Source organism: Acinonyx jubatus, chromosome E4 (genome assembly GCF_027475565.1).
Source record: "Acinonyx jubatus isolate Ajub_Pintada_27869175 chromosome E4, VMU_Ajub_asm_v1.0, whole genome shotgun sequence".
Lineage (NCBI taxonomy): Eukaryota > Metazoa > Chordata > Mammalia > Carnivora > Felidae > Acinonyx > Acinonyx jubatus.
This window is the reverse complement of record NC_069395.1, coordinates 6,477,922-6,494,773: the sequence shown is the minus strand read 5'-3', so window position 1 is coordinate 6,494,773 and position 16,852 is coordinate 6,477,922. Positions and strand designations below refer to the sequence as shown.

The following is a 16,852-nucleotide window of genomic DNA, read 5'->3' as shown; positions in this document are numbered from 1 at the left end:
GCATAGAGCCTCACATGGGGCTCGAACCAACAAACCACGAGATCATGGCCTGAGCTGAAGTCAGATGCTTCATTGACTGAGCCACCCAGGCGGCCCCAGAGAACATCTTTTAAGTTGCCATGACTTAGCCCATGAAGGGGGGGGGCATACACGCCAGACCAACAGGAGTTACGCAATAAACAGGAACCCAGAAAGCATAAGGTGGCAATCGTGGCGGGTGCTTTAAGGAAGAAGGTAGCAAATGGCACTGAGAGCTTCTAGAAGTTTTAAAGAGTAAAAGCAAAAAAAACAAAAAACAAAAAACAAAAAACAAAACAAGTTGCAATTTGTTGGGAGGTTGCTTTTCGTTTTGTTTTCCTTTCTGGCCTATCGCAAGGAGAAAATGCTGGCAGTTTCCTACTCTAACGGCCCGGTTCCTCAGGCACCTTCCACGAGAGAGCAAGCAGCCTGGGGTTGGTCTTTAAACATCTTGAGCTCGCCTCCCTGTCTGTGCAGCCTACAACCAAGGGGTTCGCTTCGTGGGACAGGCCTACTCCTGGCTCCCTTGAGTCAGACCATTTATCATGGCAGCAGCTGGAGATAAGCTGGACACAAAGAGGATTTGTCTCTGAGGAGGGACGAGCCCTAGATACCAACGCGGAGGAATTTTCTCATTAGCAGGAAGTCAGTGGTGGGGACTGTGGGCTTTCACGGGGTGCCCCAGTGCAAACGGCAGCAGGGAGGGGGAGCGGGCTGGGGGGGGTAAAGTACTCAGAGATGCTTTCACTGAACTTAAAGTTTCCAGAGTGGGTTTCCTTGGGAGAGAGAAAAGACATGAAATGCCATCTGCACTTAGGACACGGTCAGGGGGAGGCGGGATTCATCTACCAGGCTGTGTTTCTTTGTGCAGACTTAATTACGTGTTCCCACTCACAGGGGGGCCGCCGTGGGGGCTCCGCATGGGGCATCCCAAATGCCGCTTGTTGAGTGAAGCCCAGGGGACCCTGAGGGCCAAGAGCTCAAAGATAAACCATTGCTGAGTCATCAGCAGCCGCTGGCCGGGCTGGGACTCTCTGCAGTGGTAGAGACAGGGAGTCAAAGCACAGAGAGTTCTAGAACACTCCCAGGATTCACGGACTTGAAAGGGATGCCAAAGCCTGGGAGCAAACTGAACGAGAAGGAGTTCTCGGAGTTCGGAGCAGCATCTGAGGCACAGTCCTCGATTAGCTAATTCCATTAATTCTGAATACCAACTGGGGTTCCCCCGCCAGCACGCGCACGGACTTCAGGAATGAAGCGGGTTCTGAATGGCCTCTGATTTGTTCGTTTTCTTCAGCAATTATTGCAAGATCAAGCCCGGAGGAGAAACACTTCCAGGTGAAGTTAATTGCCTCCCGCGATCCACCCCCTCCCCCATTTGGTGCTTCTGTTGTATTTTGATATCCTGCTAATGTAGCCTGTGAGGAGGGACAGGCCCATGGCGTCCTCACCCACTGCCAACACGGAGAGAGAAAACCAGGAACCCCTCTCCCACCATGTCACCACTGTGTCACCAGACGGCTCTCAGCTCATGCAGGGGGGCTTGGTTACGTTGTCTGAGTACATGCACTCTCTAGACCATCAATCAGCTCAGCTCAGAGAACAGCCTTAGGAGTGACCTGTGCACATCCATTTTTACACTTAGAAGCTTCCAGAAAATTTTATGCTACCCTTTTTCCTAGTTGATCTTTGCCAAAAATAACTACCCCGCATAATAGCGGAAAAGAAAGGCGTATCAACGGCACATTTCACACCTGAATGCCCGAGGAGGCCAACCCCGGAGCCATCCAATGGGCAAAGTTGCCTGAAGAATAGTCATTGGAGCTTACACTTGAAGAAAAGGTTGCTATTGTAAGTATTTTCAATGCCTTTATTTATTTAATTTTTTTTGCTTTTTTCCCCCAGGCATAGAACGGGCTGGGTTGGTTTTTGTGTTTCTCCTGCCTGCCCAGGACAGTGCACTGTGCCCACTGCAGAGCGAGCAGGCAACCTGAGAGCACCGTCTTTTCACACATCTCGAGGCACGGAGTGGAATTCGAGATGGAAAAGGCTGGAGCCTCCTGCCCCAGACATTTCTGATGTGGAGCCTGGGACCCCGCGTGCTGTCGAATCCAACCACTGGGCCTGGTCGTGGGGGCAAAGGACAGAGCTGGGCAGGAAGGCGCCGACCTTCCCCCCCTTTTAAAACATGTCTGGCTGCTGTGAACAGACTGAAGGCCTTTTTCTCCCCCCTCCCGTCTGTTCTCGCTTCCTCCCTTTTAAAGTGGTTAGAGGCCTGGTGGGTTCTCAGCTGTGAGAGTCCTCTGGGTCCCTGGGCCCGACACCGGCCTTGGGGGAGCAAGGCTTCCGGCCAGCACCGCTCCAAGCCTTGTTCTCTAAGCAAGCCAGAGCCAAGCTCGCCCCAATGTGGGAAGTACCTCTGTCCGCAGCTCCGGGTAGTTGACTGACATCTGCTGATGGTGACTCTGAGAACCTGACCGCAGATCTGGTCCCTCTGAAGGTCTGTGTGTGTGCAGGCCTCGGTGTCCCCTCCTCGGTGGAAGAGGGCCATAGACCCCAGGTCAAGTCCTTGCCTGGAGGACAATCCAGGGGTCCACTCGCATCGCCTCCTGAGGAGGGGGCTTGCCCACGCATGTCATGTTGAAGCCCCTGAAACAGCCACAGGTCAGGTGGGAAGGGGGACGCTTAGCAGCCAGCCAGTTAGGGGAGCACATGACGGCCCCCGAGGGCCCCAGGTGGGAGGTCGGCCAGCAGCAACCGCCCCCCCCCCCCAACCTCGCCTCCCCAGGGCAGGCTCATAACCCTAAATGCCAACGCTCTCCACCCAACAAGCGAGCCTCGAGAAGACCAACCACTTCCCATCAGTCTGGAGAAACCAAACGAAACCAGCAAAACTGAAGCCGATCATTTTATTCTGCAGTTTCCTTCTACCGGAAAACTACTAAAAATATAAATATAAAATATCTAGAAAATACTCAGAATAGATCTGTAATCTTCTTCCTCTCCCAGACTGGGGCCGACCTCTTTGCTCTTTCAAAGTCGATGGATCCCGTGCGTGTCTGTCTTCAGACCATCCACGCACAGAACAGACGCGTTTCTCTCTGTGCGGGGGGATGTGCCACCCACCTGCCAGGTTCTGGAAGCTCACCTGTGATTTATCAGGGGAAAGCTACGTGTTGACTACGGGGGTACAGTGGGGTTGGGGGAGTATCAGGGAGAGAAAAGACTCCGTGCCCCCAACTTCCTTATGCAGACATAGAAGATGGTCCTTCACTCTTGGTATCCTGCCTTTGCGTAACTGGGCCACCCAAGGGCCAAGCTCCCAGAGAAGCTCCCAGAGAAGCTGGGTGTGTGTGTGTGTGTGTGTGTGTTGGGGGGGGTGGGGGGGTGCCGGTTGCCATGCTGTGATCACAGGAAGGTCAGGCTGTTGAGACAGACATGGGAAGCCAAATGGGGCTTTGGATGGAGAACTGGTCTTCGCCCAGGCCCTCAGCAGGATTGGAAGTTGCCCCTGCTGCTGTCCCGGGTGGCACTTAGCCCCTAGCACCGGGTAGCGTCTGTAGCACCTAGGACGGGATTTCAGGCTCGACCCCCCTCCCCCAGGTGGCAGCATCGCCTCGGCTGGAGGACAATGGCCAGGGTAGAGATCACAGAGAGGCCGAACTTCCGAGCCTCGTTTGGTAGGAGACACGAGTCCGGAGAACTCTGGGGTCATCCTGGCCGTGGCACCGGGACAAGCTGGTAGGGTTCCCGTGCTAACCCTGAATCTGAGGGCCAGGACCTCAGCAGTGGCTGGGTGTGGTGTGCAGAGCAAGGTGCTTAAGCCAGCCCGGGCCTGCAACCTCTGCACACACGGCTGCCCCCATCACCTGGCCGGGGCCACCCCGATCTCCAGAGGAGGAGCCCCAGAGCACAAGGGCCTGCTAAGTTCCCCACCAGAGAAGCAAACCGAGCTTCCCGTACGGAGGGAACTATGTGAACTCCCAGCAAATGTGTTTCGGCTCTCTGCCCTCACCCCCTCCTGCTCTGTGTCTCCTGCAAAACTCCAAGCCATTCTGGGAAAACTCACAGGCCTCCAAATGTGGTCCCGAGAACTTTTGAGCCTCGGGGTCAGGTTAGCACATCGTCGTGATGTTCTTGGCGTTGAGCCAGGACCTAGACCTCCAGTCACTGCCCACTGCACCACGGCCCGTAGGGTGCCCGACATGTGCAGACCCTCGTGGGGGACACGAGGCTCCGGTGTGAAAACGCAGCGAAGCCTTGCTTTCCAGAGCAATGAAAGATGGGGTGGGAAAGCTGTGGCAAGGTCGCAGCCGCTGCAGAAGGATGCAGGAAGGGCAACCAGCTTCCTGGCATCCCCCCACCCGCCGCCCCCAGGCTTCCAAGTCTACAGGAGTTAGCTTGGATGTTTCTCCTGGGGGGGGTGGGCAGGAGGAGCTGGGTGATGGGAGGTGAGCACTGTGGGGGGCGGCGAGGGGGCAGCTGAACGATGGACAGAAGAGGGGAGGCAGCAGGAACCCTAGGGGGAAGACAGCCCGACAGTCTGTCAGGCTACGCTGCACCTGCCTTCGCCCGGGGAGCCGGCCACCCTGTTCAACAAATCTTCTCGCTGCAAAGGCCCCCGGGGCTGGGATCACCCGCCCCGCCCCGCTGACAGGGGCTCCTGGTGGGACAGAGGAACATAAAATGGGTAAAGCCAGGAGGGCAGGATGAACCGGGTGAGTCCCTGACATAGATCCCAAAGGCAGGGAGCGAGAGGACCGTGCGGCATCGGGGCAGGGAAAGGCAGGGCGGAGGCCTCTCCAGGGAGACCCGGGCAACCTAGCAGAACACAGCGCCTCCTGCCCAGTGGAAGGTGGCTTTGTGCCTCGTTCCCAGTCTCCCTGGTCACTCTGGCTCTCTCACTCACCACGCCCAGACCCCAGAGCCACATCATTTCAGGCTGTGGGCGCTCCCTCAAAGCCTTCTCTGTCCTCACCCTGTCTTCTCTGTGACTTCTGCTCTGGGTTCTCCTGGGGCCAGCTCCCTGGAGGCCAAGTTCCTGGGCCCTCCCCCCAAAGCAAGGTGCTAATCTGCTCAGCTGCTTCCTCTGCTTCCTCGGGGGCCTGCCTCGCCCTGTCCTCACACACAGGCCTCACACCTGGCCTTTCCTTCTGCGCACGGAGCCCACTAGTGGCTGGTCGCATGGCTTTCCCCAGCGCCTTCTCAGTGGTCGGCCCCGGGGGGCCTGGTGTGTCCCCCAACAGGGCAGGTGGAAAATGCCCTGAGAACCCTTGGTGACAAGGCTGCGCCCAGGTCTCAGGCCCCCAAAGGGTAGAGGCGAGGGGACAACACACGGTCTTGGAACCAGGAGGAGCAGGGTGTGTGGCTTTCCAGGTCTGGGCCTGTCGTCAGCCCAACCCGTCAATTCTCCATTCGGCCAGATGCCCCAACCAGAGGCAGAAGAAATGAACCAGGGTCCGAAGGAAGAAGAGTGGGGGGGGGGGGGGGTGGGCACAGGTGGCATGTGGGGGGCAGGCAGAGACCATTCCTGCAAGACCCTTCATCCCGGGCTGGTGGCCCTGCAGGCCAGTGGGAAGTCCGGGCTGCCTGGGAACAGCGATGCTCCCATCCCCCAGTGTGGCAGCCAGCCCCCGGAGGGGAGCTTCTAGAAAATGAGGCTCGGGAGCCACAGCCCAGCCCTTTAGCATTCGGCAGACAGAGGCTCTAACTAGGGTGACTCAGGGAGCCTGGCCCCGGATCGGCGCTCTGATCTCTGCACAAGGGGGCAAAGGGCACACGGAGCGGGGGCAAGGGCCAAGGGGCACCAGGGACGGAGACGGCAGAGGGGAAGGGGGTGCCCGGCAGGGAGAAGGGGCCCTACTCAAAGGACAGCAGGTCTGGGTGTGGGCCCTCATTGTCAAGGCTGGAGGTCCGTGCCCGAGGCGGGGGGCCACTGTCCTCCGGCGGCTGGGCCAGGCGGACGGGGCTCAGGCTGCGCTTGAGGCCGTTCCTCTCGAGGAGGCCAGGGGAGGAGGCCCTTCTGCACTCAGTTATCTTCGGTTTGGGTTCGTCCTGGCTGTTCTGGTGGATCAGGTCGGGCACTGACAGGGAGACCTCTCCGTTGGGCAGAGCCTCGCCCCTCTCTGCCATTTCCGCGGGAACGTCGGGCAGGGCGGCAGGAAGGGGTTCCCGGGGCTGCCCAGGAGGCAGCTCTGTCCCGTACTCCAGGCTGCTCAGGACTGGCTGCGGCGAGATCAGCATGTCCTGCGTGGTCTTCAGGGCACGAGGGGTTCGCTTCCTGGTAATGGGAGGCGGGGGGTCCAGACGAGGGAACGCGTCCTGCAGGGCTGACCTGTGGGGTTGAGGTGACAAGTGCGTGTGCTTTAAGGATGGCGACGCCCCAAGCTCCCCAGCTGCTCAGTGGCTCGCCCACCCGGCACACACCTCCCTGCTCGGGCCCCGTCCCTGGTGTGGGGTGTGGGTTGTGGCAGCCGACAGAGCTGGCCTTCCGCCCGTCACACCCCCCTCAGTGCTCACAACAGCAGAGTATTGCCGATGGGACCACAGGTGAACCGAGTCATGTCAGAGCCCGTGTGATGAGCCCTACGAAGGACCTGCTGGCTCAGGAGCACAGCAGGTGTTTAAAACAAGGCCTGGGGGGAGCCTAGAGGGCTCAGTCGGTTAAGCATCCAGCTTTGGCTCAGGTCACGATCTCACAGTTCGTGGGTTCGAGCCCCGTGTCGGGCTCTGTGCTGAGCGCTCAGAGCCTGGAGCCTGCTTCAGATTCTGTGTCTCCCTCTCCCTCTACCCCTCCCCTGCGTGCCCTCCGTCTCTCAAAAATAGACATTAAAAAAAAAAAATAAAGCAAAGCCTAGAAGGGACGTGTGGGCATGAGAACAGGAGGCCCACCACAGCAGGCTTCTCCCTCGCCGGCCCCAATGGGTCCCACAGACGCCCACTTTCCTCCACCATCATCGGCCGGGGCCGGGGCTCGAAGGTGTGGCTGGGTGTTAGAATCCACCTGGGCAGCTGCAGGCAACGCCTGGGTTCGAATTCCACTCTGCCCATCACTAACTTGGTAACCTTAAGCTCCTCACGCTACCCACCGCCCCCCCCCCCCCACACCTCAGTTACGTGCAAAGTGGTAACAATGGGATCTACCTCGCAAAGTCGCTGCAAGGGACGGGGAAGCGTGTAGCCGGGCGTCTGCTGACACGCGATGGGCGCTCAGGACGCCTTAGCTGCGGTGGGGTGGCAGTCAGCAAGCAGGAGCATCGCCCCGGCCATTCCCCGCGTGACAACCTCATGTCCCCCGGAGACACGGGTTCGGCCTGGAGCTCTGCGAGCAAGCCTCCTGCGCTCACCTGTCAGCCTCCACGGCCCCTCCGTCCAGCCGCGCCCCCGCCGGCCTGTTGATCTCCATGGCGCCCGCACCGTCCAGGCTCGAGGGCTCTTTTCTCCGCAGGAAGTCGTTAACTTTGGCCCCCACGGCTCTGCCCAGGTTCTTGAGGTGCTGGCTGCCACCCACCCGGAGCCCCGGCCCCCCAGGCTCCGCAGACCCCGGGGCGGCAGAGCCGGGGGCCGTCAGCCTGGACAGGTGGGGGAGGGAGCAGCCGGGCTGCAGCTTTGGAGGAAGGGCCGCATTCAAGTTCTCGAACATGCTGTGGTCCACTGCAAACAGAGGGGAAGATGGGAACGGTGAGCAGAGGCACGCAGGGCTCTGGGCCACGTCACTCTGCTGCGTTCCCTGATCCCACGCCCACAGCTGTCCCTTCCCGAGGCTTTGGGAACATTCAAAAGAGCCGGCACACTCTTGAGCCTCTCGATCCGGTTTTCTTGATGGGAAAGTCCATCCATCGCTAGAACTAGCCACTCTAGTTCTGCCCCACCCAGTTAATGAGGGGCAAGCTCCAGCCATAAACTTAGAACCTAAAGGTAACTCATCCCGTGAAACCTGCCTCCTTGACCCACGGCTTGACCCCTTACCTTGGGGTCACCGAGCCCTCTGAAGAAGAAATGATGGAAGTAATGAACTACGGTATTTGTATGTTGCTGTGAACACAAGCTGAGGGGACACAAGCATGGGGACAGACATAAGCATGGGGACAGACGCTGGAGGTCAGGCTCAAAGTGGAAGCCACCTGCGTGGCACATTTTCACGGTGGGAAATGGGCCTCCTTACTCCTGAGGAGGCACTGGGGACAATGGGCAGCTGCATGCTCAGATGCGCCGTGGGGACTCCGGCCGGGCTCACACCAAATGCGTACGAACTCGGGGCCAAGGAAGCCGGGGGAACTTGACCGACACCCTCACGACAACCTGGAGGGGTGGTGGCAGGAATTCTATTTATACATGAGCAAGGTGGGGCTCCAAGTGATAAGTACCTGGCAGGCCCGAGGTCACAGGGCCGATTACTGGTGGGGTGGAACCAGAGCTCAGGTTTTCTCTCCCTTTGCACCAACTCGCTCTGCCTGGGATCGTGGAACACACTTTACAGAAGGCCCTTCTCTCCCGGATCTTTGGTTCGAAAGATTAACTCAAACCCACCGGGTTGTGAACATCTGGAGGGTGAAGGCCATGTCTCATTCACTTCCGTGTCCTGAACGGCTAGCCTGGTCTGGTATACAGTAGGTGCTCAATGAATATCCTGAGTTCAACTGCTAAACCCATTTTGTAGCTGGAGACTTATGGAGGCCGAGATCATAACTCCAAGGAACGGAGCTCAGGGCTGTAAGCCACATGGTCTACACACTGGCAACAGGGACTCCTCCCCGACCTGGAGATCCAGCTCAATCCTCAAGGGAGCTCCAGATGCACCCCGGGGGCCTTGGAATCACGAGTGAGGTTTCTGTCCTTACCAACTGCTCCGTATATTCTGTCAATCTTGGGGAAGGAGAGGTTATACTTGATCACAGACTCCAATCTTCATCAACACCTCTAAAGGCCTATGCATGCGGAGCCTTCCCAAGAGTAACTGAGGTCGGGGGGATGCTTTGTCTTCTGCTGAACTCGGCATAAAGTAGTTCTCCTGCCCTGCACTGCGGAGTCCTGGGACAGGGGATGCAGGTCTCTTTACTGTGCTTTCAGCAGCTGTATCCCTTCTCTAACTACCTAGGGAAGCCCTATTGTAAAGGTCTTTGGGCGGCACAGGAAGCGGGGGACGAGGGGTGGATGAATCCCCCCAGTGTGCGTATCTACCACACACACAGGGAAAGCACCACTTCAGGGGCCGTGAAGAGCTGGGTGGGGACAACCCTGGGGGCCGGGGCACAGAGCTGACAGGTTCAGGCTGCCTGGTCTCCAGGTGTAGACATGTCACACTAGCAAGAGCTCCAGCCGGACCCACAAGGGGGTTATCAGCTCCTGACTCTCCTCTTAAAGGCGTTATCTTGCCATGTCACCTGCTTTCGCATAACTTGCCTATCACATCCCGCACCCTCCTAATTTTTCTTTGATCATAACATCTGTGAACTCAGAGTAGCCCTTGGAAATGAAAGCATTTAACTCTTTTCCCCCAAACTAGAAAGTATTTGGGCCACCACGAAACCAGGGCAAATGTTCAAGAGAGGTTTGCAGGGGAAGGAGATCCTGATCCCTCACCACTTCCTGGCTCAGATGTTTCCGTGGTGGTTTCCTTCTTGGTTTAAAGTGAACTTTTAGTGCAGACATGCTCATTTCTGAATGTGTAAGTACCAAAAACACCTGTCAAAGTGACTTGTAAACGGTGAGCTCCTCTTATTTTAAAAACACATTCTAATAAAACATAAATAGCTTCTGGATTAGGCACCGTTGTGGATTTTCTACACTTCCTGCTCTCTACCTTTTAGGACGCATGTACTGAATTCTTAAGAAGTTTAAAGATAACCCATCATTTGGTCTCTTTACAATGCTCTAAGTCTTTCTGGCCAACACACCTTGTCTCTATGATAAAACGGTCAGCTCTTCAAGGGGATGGAACATCTTGACTTTTATTTTCTACAATGCTCAGCATGGAACCTGGCATGAGTCGGCATTTAAGACGTTGGTTTCATTGAACTGGCTTTTTATACGAATACTTAAAAAACCGACCACATTTTGGGCAGACATTGTAGAGAAACTGCTCCTGGGCCTTTTTCCATTTACAAAAGCCACTCAAGACCCTCTCTCGAGGTCAGTCTGGGAGCAACCGCCCTTCTGTCTGAGGTGGGATTCTGGCTGGGGGCTTCCTGCATTTCCAGACCTGAAGGACGTGCAACGAGCCCCCTTCCTGCTGATGGCACTGATGACCCCCACGCTCTGTCCCTCCCTTTGGACCAGAGGCTTGGTGGTTCAGAACTTAATGGAGATGGTTGAAAGGTGATAGGATCCCGACCCGGTGGCCCACCCAACAGCACCCCCAACATGCACACATCCAAGCAGAGGGAGACACCTGTGACGTGGGTCATCTGTAAGAAAGACGGTATCTTACCTGTCCGAGAAAGGGGCTCGGAAAGCAGGTGGGAAACAAACAAGAGAGAGACACATTTTATGTAGTGACCGACCACTTTGGGAGTGTCACCTCCTGCCTGGGGGCCACCAGCAACAACATACCAAGAGGGTATAGCGTGCAAGACAGAGGCCCTGCTGTCAGGATTACAACCAACCCTGGGCGACCAGGTTCCCATGACCTTTTCAATAACCAAACCAAAAGAGTCCTGTTTTTAAAAACTCTACAAACAAGCACTGACACAGTCTCCCATGGGCACCCCAATATTTTGAGCCCCCTTTTCAGGAAGTCTGTCGGAAGTTCCCAGCTGGCAGTGGGAAGAATTCAATGACCCACGGCAGGAGGAAGTTCAAAGTCTTCTGGACCCCTACGTGCATCGCTCATTACTATGCTGTCTCACCTCCGCACATAAACCACCAGGTTTTCGACCAGGAAGATGTCCATCCATTCCAACTGTCTAAGTTAACAAAACAGGAAAACACGGTGGCCGGGAGGCGTGCCTAACACCGCACAGGGAGCGAACGGCAGAGTGGGGATGAGGACTCACCCACACCGACTCCCAGGACCCCGTGATTTTTCTCTGCACCACGAGGGCCAAATCAAATCACCGATACCCTCAAAGCTGCCAAAGCCCAGGGCATCAGTGACATTCCAATTCATTCTAAGCTTTCCAACCAGGCTCCGAGGTGGGCGGGCAAGGAAATCAGCTTCTCCACACTGTCCCACAAGGTTTCAGCGCTCCGGAGGAATGCCAGCAAGACGACAACTCCGGGCCCTCCTACACAGATGCTTACTCACACGCCCGCTTGCTCCGCACGCTGCAAGGGGAGGCTGCCGCTGCTCACAGACCAGACCAGACCAGATCTTTCCACGCTGCACAAGCACACACATTTAGATCCAATACACCGATGTGCCTAGTCTGCACCTGTTGTGACGATTAGCATGGAGCATTCTCACCTTTCACCCTTCCCCCACTTCCCTCCAGCGCTAGGTTGTCACAGGAGAGGGTAGCAGGAACACAGAGGCAACCTTGTTACTCTGGAGTTCAGTGTCACCAGGAAAAAGGCTTATAATGGTGTTAAGCCACCCATTTGCTGAAAATAGCACCAACCATTTAAAGCATTATCTGGTCCCTGTTCTTGGGACGGACACACTGAAGTATTTCGACACAAAGGGACAAGACGCTTGTAACTTACCTTCAAATAGTTCAGAAAACAAAGCATGCTGGGGGCCGGGGCGGGGGGTGGGGGGGGGTGGAATTGATAAAGCAAATGCAGTAAACTGTTAACAACAGGCAAATCTGGATACAGAATGTATGGGTGCTCTTCATACTAATTTTATTTTTGCAGTTTTTTCTAACTTTGAAACGATTTCCAAGGAAAATGTTAAAGTCACACACCAAACTAAAAAACAGAAACAACAAAAACATCTGATGGCAGAGGTTAGGCAGGTGAAGGAAAGCAAGAAGGTTATCCGGAGAGGACAGAGGTCCCCAGAGCTGGGGGGGGGGGGGGTGACAGCAATGACACAAAAATGACACCAAAGATCAAAGTCGGGGGGCGGGGGCTGTCAACAGATTATATCACCATCACATTTCTGCCATATGCTTCCTTCTCCCCTCCCCCACCCCCCACCCCAGGTATCCTCAATCCAGGCCAGCCAACGAGGAATGACAAGTCAAAAGAAATCTTTACAGAACATGATAGACGCTATCCATGTTTGAAAGGGATACCCTAGCTGGGGAGTGGAATCAGGTGACCTTGTGATGTCAACGGCGCTCAGAATGTTTATCATCTGGACAACCCAAACAGCCTCTTGGGAACAGGTGCATAATCTCCATACCCTATGGTAGTCACAACATGGAGAACTTCTCACTCCTCAGCATTTCTGGACCTCGAATCTCTTCCTCTGCCCTGAGCGCATTTCCTGACATTATGTCCTCACATGCCACCAGCTTGCCAGGTAAACTCCGGTGCCACTAGGGCCACAAAAATGTGGTTTTTCGGAAGCTTTTAATTGAGTCCTCTACCAGATCATGTTACAGGACTACGATTTAGTGAGACAGGCAAATACACACGGGGAGAAAATAATTTTTCAAAATGCTGCATTCACGGTAAGTAGTCCCTGCTGTTTATTCATTTCCGGCAAGGGAAGGATGGGGAAACATTTGTTCTCAAAAAATTCTTTTTCTTCTAGAATCTCAGGTGACAGTCTATGTAGGGTATGTGCCAGGTTCAGGCCTGTTTTGACAAGCTGGAGAAGACTCTCCAATCCATCAGTAGGAACCTAAGAGGCAGGGTCACTGAGGACATCATGGAATAAACATGGGCCTCTGAGGACTCACTACTCACAGTGCGGTCTGTGGGGCGTCCACGTGGGCATCACCTAGGCACTTGTTAGAAATGCAGAATTTCAGGCTGTCGCCAGGACTGCTGAGGCAGAGCCTGTGTGTTTAACAAGACCTCCGGGTGATCCCTGGAGGAGTGTGCACATTAAAGCTTGAGGGGGCCGCTCTACGGAGGAGCTGGGTCTCCTCAGTATCCATATGCCTGGGCAGAGGACCCTTAAACGTTGGTTTCTCAAACGGAGCACAGATACCACTCTGGGATTTGAAGCAGGCTGGCTTTTTATCAAGTGCTAGCAGCCACGCAGGGGCCACCCAAGCGCTCCCTGCCTATGGGTGAGAGAGGTTTCGTTCGGAGGCACTGGCTTCTCATCATCAAAGGGACCATGTAACCTATGAGGGATATGGGGTCCATGACTAGACTCCCTCCCTTGGATCCTGGAGCGAGCCCAGAGGCTGGAATGCAGAATGAAGACAGACAGACACACAGGCAGGCAGGCAGGCAGGCAGGCAGGCAGGCGGGCAGGCAGGCAGGCAGACAGACGCGCGCGCACACACACACACACACACACACACACACACAGAGCGAGCTGCAGGAAGGTCAGGAGAAAGGCAGGCCAGGCAGAAAGCTGCCCATCGGTCTGCATCTCAAATTCTCCTTTGGAGAGAATCTTCCCCAGATCAACAAAAATGCCCCATTTGGAATTCCCCGGGATGCCACCTAGAACAGTTCTGCCTATCTGGGTACAAAAGAGGGCATGGTTTCTCTTTGGCTTTGCGAGGTCATAGGGTCCCAAGGTGGAGCCTCTAGGTATGTCGGGGAGGGGGGTCACCAAGACGAGGACTTCCACGTCAACTCACCAGAGTGTTTCTTCTGTAACCCAGACATCGCAAAGACCGCGTTACTCACGGAGGCGCCCAGTCCAGCTCAGGCCCTGTCACCCCAGTACTTCGGCAGCGCTCTCCGGCATGGGGTGCAGAACACGGTTCTCTCTCCAGGTGAGGCCTTCTCCGCCCCGGCGGGCACACGGGAGAGGCTGGAGGGGCAAGGACTGCTGGAGGGCGCCTTTTCCCCTGTGGTCTCCTGCCTCGTCCTTCCTGGAGCGGACACCCCACAGGCCTGGAGGGGCCCCGCTTCTCCTCGCCTGCCTCTCACGCGGGGGTGGCACAGGGGCCTCGGCCTGCTCGGGTTGTTACAGGAAGACAGGTGTTGAGGCCGGAAAAATGGCCACAACCATGGGTGGTGGGAAACAGACTGCAGGAAGCCAGACGTCTGGCTGTTGGCTGAGCCCCCCGCCCGTCTCCTCGGAGGAGGCAGAGGAAAGCTGTGTGCAGGGAGGGAGGCACCTGACAAATGTCAAGGCTTAGTGAACGAAGGCACTCTCCACCGCCCAGAGATCAAGCTGCCACTCATGGAGCTGTGAGCGGCAGGAAGGAATGCCTTCAACGGCTACCCCCCACCCCCCCACCCTGGGTGCCACCTGCTCTCAGAACAGCAGTCGGTGGGGGGCGGGGGGGGGGGCGCCTGGGTGGCTCAGCCGGTTAAGTGCCCGACTCTTGGTTTTGGCTCAGGTCATAATCTCATTTTCTTGAGTTTGAGCCCCGCATCGGGCTCCCTGCTAACAGTACAGAACCTGCTTGGGATTCTCTCTCTCTCCGCCCCCCCACACCTCTGCCTTTACCCTGCTCACTCTCAAAAATAAATACACTTCAAAAAAACAACAACTGTAGTCAAGGTGGGACAGAGGCCACCCGACCCCAGGCCCGGCCTTCCTGCCTGTCTGCTTCTCCCGTGGCCTCTGGCCGCTCCGGGCCTCCCGCTCACACCCACCCCTGTCTTCCTCTGCAGACTGCCTTTTGGGGGACCCCCAGACCAGGGAGCCCCGGCGGGGCTGCACTGTCTACCGGCCCTGGTTCTCCCCTTACAGCTACTTCGTCTGCACGGACCAAGAGAGCCACCTGGAAGCCTACAGCTTCCCAGAGGTGCAGCGGGACAAGGGCAGGGGGGACGGCTGCCTGCCCGAGGACCCGGCTGAGAGCATCTGCTCGTCCTCTTCCTCCCAGGAGGACGCCTGCCCCCGGGAGGCCGCCAAGAAATTCGGGCACGGCCTGGCCTCCACGGACGGCATCACGTCCCAGGACATCCTGAAGGCCACCAGGTGGCACCCCGCCCAGCAGAGCGGCTACAAGTGCGCAGCCTGCTGCCGCATGTACCCCACGCTGCACTCCCTCAAGAGCCACATCAAGGGGGGCTTCCGGGAGGGCTTCAGCTGCAAGGTGTACTACCGCAAGCTCAAGACCCTCTGGGGCAAGGAGAAGGCGCGGCCGGGGGACAGGCTCTCCTCCGGCAGCTGCCAGGCCTTCAAGTAGGCCCGCGGGATGGTGAGCGGACGCCTCGGTCAAGAGGCGACGGAGCCTGTTTCCGCCTCCGGAGAGATGTCAATAAACCGACACTGGCCACGGCCTTCTGTCAAGTCTGAGGTCGTCTGGTCCGCCTGCTGTCCTTCCCAAGGGCCCCGTCCTATTTCCCTGTGGCTAACGGTTGCTTAGCAACACCAGGCCCACCTCTCCACCCCTCGCCACCCCCCTCCCCCGCCCCTCTCCTCCTCAAGGTTGGGAAGAGCCTCTACAGGGTGCTTTTCAAAGTGAGGTGCCCAGATCTGCAGTGTCAGCATCCCCAGGGAATTTGCTAGAAATGAAATCTCAGGCCCGTCTCAGATGCACACAATCAGAAACTCCAGGGGTAGGCCAGCCATCTGTGCTCTGACCAGCCCTCCAGGTGACTCCAGTGGAGCTCAGGTATGAGAACACTGCCCTCAGATCCTGGCCCCCTTGCTGGTCCCCCGTGGTCAGTCAGTCCCTGCCCCACCCCCCAAGAGGGGAGAGAGTTGCCCACCCTTTCCTGTTGGCACAGGGAAGCTTCCCCGGAAGGACTTCCGCACAGTCTGAAAGCTTCTCAGGTGTTCGAGCTCCTGAGGGGTAGAACCGGGGGGACACAGGCCCCCCTGCGTACGGACAGGTCAGGGTAGAGGCTCTCCCCTTGCCCTTCCGGTGATCATGTAGGAAGTTTTCCCGAAGCCTCACCTTCTGGTTCAGGAGAGCTGTCTCTGCTTAACCCTGTCCTGCAAAAATATCATTTGTGGTTCTTTTGAGAGAGGCTGGGCTCAAATCCCATCATGTCCCACACCGTGAGAACATTTCCCACCCCCTCTCCCCTGCCCTCCACCCTCTACCAACCCAGCCAGAGTCTAAGAGTGTACTTGAACCGTGGACTCCAGGGTCCCAGCCTGTCCACTCTGGGGTTGGCGGTCTTTCTAGGCAGCCCTGACATCACTCCCTGGACCCCCCAGGGGAGAGACCAAAGGAGTCCTCACTCTGACTTCCTGTTTCCTTAAAGGGAAAGGCCACCCAAGCCCTTGAAGATGCCCCTGACATGCATCACTGCGCATGTGTGTCCCCTCGACGGGGCTCTTGAGGGAGTAAGGGAGGGGCCCACACGGGGGCCTTGTGGCCTTACCTTGGTCTGTGGGAGAGTCAGGAGAGGAATCAGCTTTTGTCTGGCTGCACACCCTCTGTCCAACCCGCACTCCCTCCACCAGGGCACCCATATCACAGGCACAGGGGATCGAGCTCAAGGGCCATGGCACATGCTACCTGTCACCTTGGCAGGTGCTTGAGTGTAAAGACAGGTGCTCTCTGCCTTTCACGTTTAATAGCATCGTTGCCGCCCCCCCACTGCCCTGCTGTCTCAAGGCGGAGGTCTGGGTAACGCTTCAGCACACAGAAAACACAACCCACCACACAACTGCACTGACCAACGGGTAACGGGTACAACCTCCCCTCCCCCAGCCGATCAGAAGGTAAGCGCTAGGGGTGCCCTGAGCCCCTGCCAGGCGCTCTGCCTTTAAAATGCAACCTCATTTACTCTTCGTTATCGCTTTACTTGGCAGGTTCTATCCCCATTTTACAGATGAGAAAACGAGGCTGCGTTCCATTCGCTCAGTCAGGAAGGGGCTAAAGGGCGTGAGAAGCTGGCGGATGGG

The 16,852-nt window shown here is 56.8% G+C and overlaps 2 protein-coding genes across 11 annotated transcripts in view; one reads left to right on the top strand and one right to left on the bottom strand.

Annotated features, from left to right (window-relative positions):
- Positions 1-5,209: 5,209 nt before the first annotated feature.
- Positions 5,210-16,852, bottom strand: part of LOC106986764 (carboxyl-terminal PDZ ligand of neuronal nitric oxide synthase protein) — a 281,399-nt gene continuing 269,756 nt past the window's right edge. For 7 of the 8 annotated variants that reach the window (XM_027075068.2, XM_027075070.2, XM_053209647.1 and 4 more), the window contains 2 exons: positions 7,365-7,671; positions 5,210-6,352 (listed from right to left, as the gene is read on the bottom strand). In XM_027075068.2, coding sequence (XP_026930869.1) covers positions 5,878-6,352; positions 7,365-7,671 — 782 coding nt within the window. In that variant the 3' untranslated portion in view covers positions 5,210-5,877. The remainder of the gene's footprint in view (positions 6,353-7,364; positions 7,672-16,852) is intronic. The other variant, XM_053209651.1, reaches the window with a different exon arrangement.
- On the top strand, positions 12,235-15,307 carry SPATA46 (spermatogenesis associated 46). Of its 3 annotated transcripts, none has more exons than XM_027075076.2 (3): positions 12,235-12,427; positions 13,695-13,808; positions 14,659-15,300. In XM_027075076.2, the coding sequence occupies exons 1-3, from the start codon at positions 12,325-12,327 to the stop codon at positions 15,177-15,179; spliced, it is 738 nt and encodes a 245-aa protein (XP_026930877.1). In that variant the 5' UTR covers positions 12,235-12,324; the 3' UTR covers positions 15,180-15,300. The 3 variants fall into 3 exon arrangements, with proteins under 3 accessions (XP_026930877.1, XP_053065628.1, XP_026930876.1); XM_053209653.1 differs by lacking the exon at positions 12,235-12,427 and having other exon boundaries at positions 13,391-13,808; positions 14,659-14,792; positions 14,874-15,307; XM_027075075.2 differs by lacking the exon at positions 12,235-12,427 and having other exon boundaries at positions 13,391-13,808; positions 14,659-15,307.

Coding starts and splice junctions, on each gene's coding strand:
- SPATA46 (XM_027075075.2), top strand. CDS start 13,568: ATGGTTTCTCTTTGGCTTTGCGAGGTCATAGGGTCCCAAGGTGGAGCC. Junction 13,809..14,658: donor GAACACGGTTCTCTCTCCAG/GTGAGGCCTTCT, acceptor CTTCCTCTGCAG/ACTGCCTTTTGGGGGACCCC.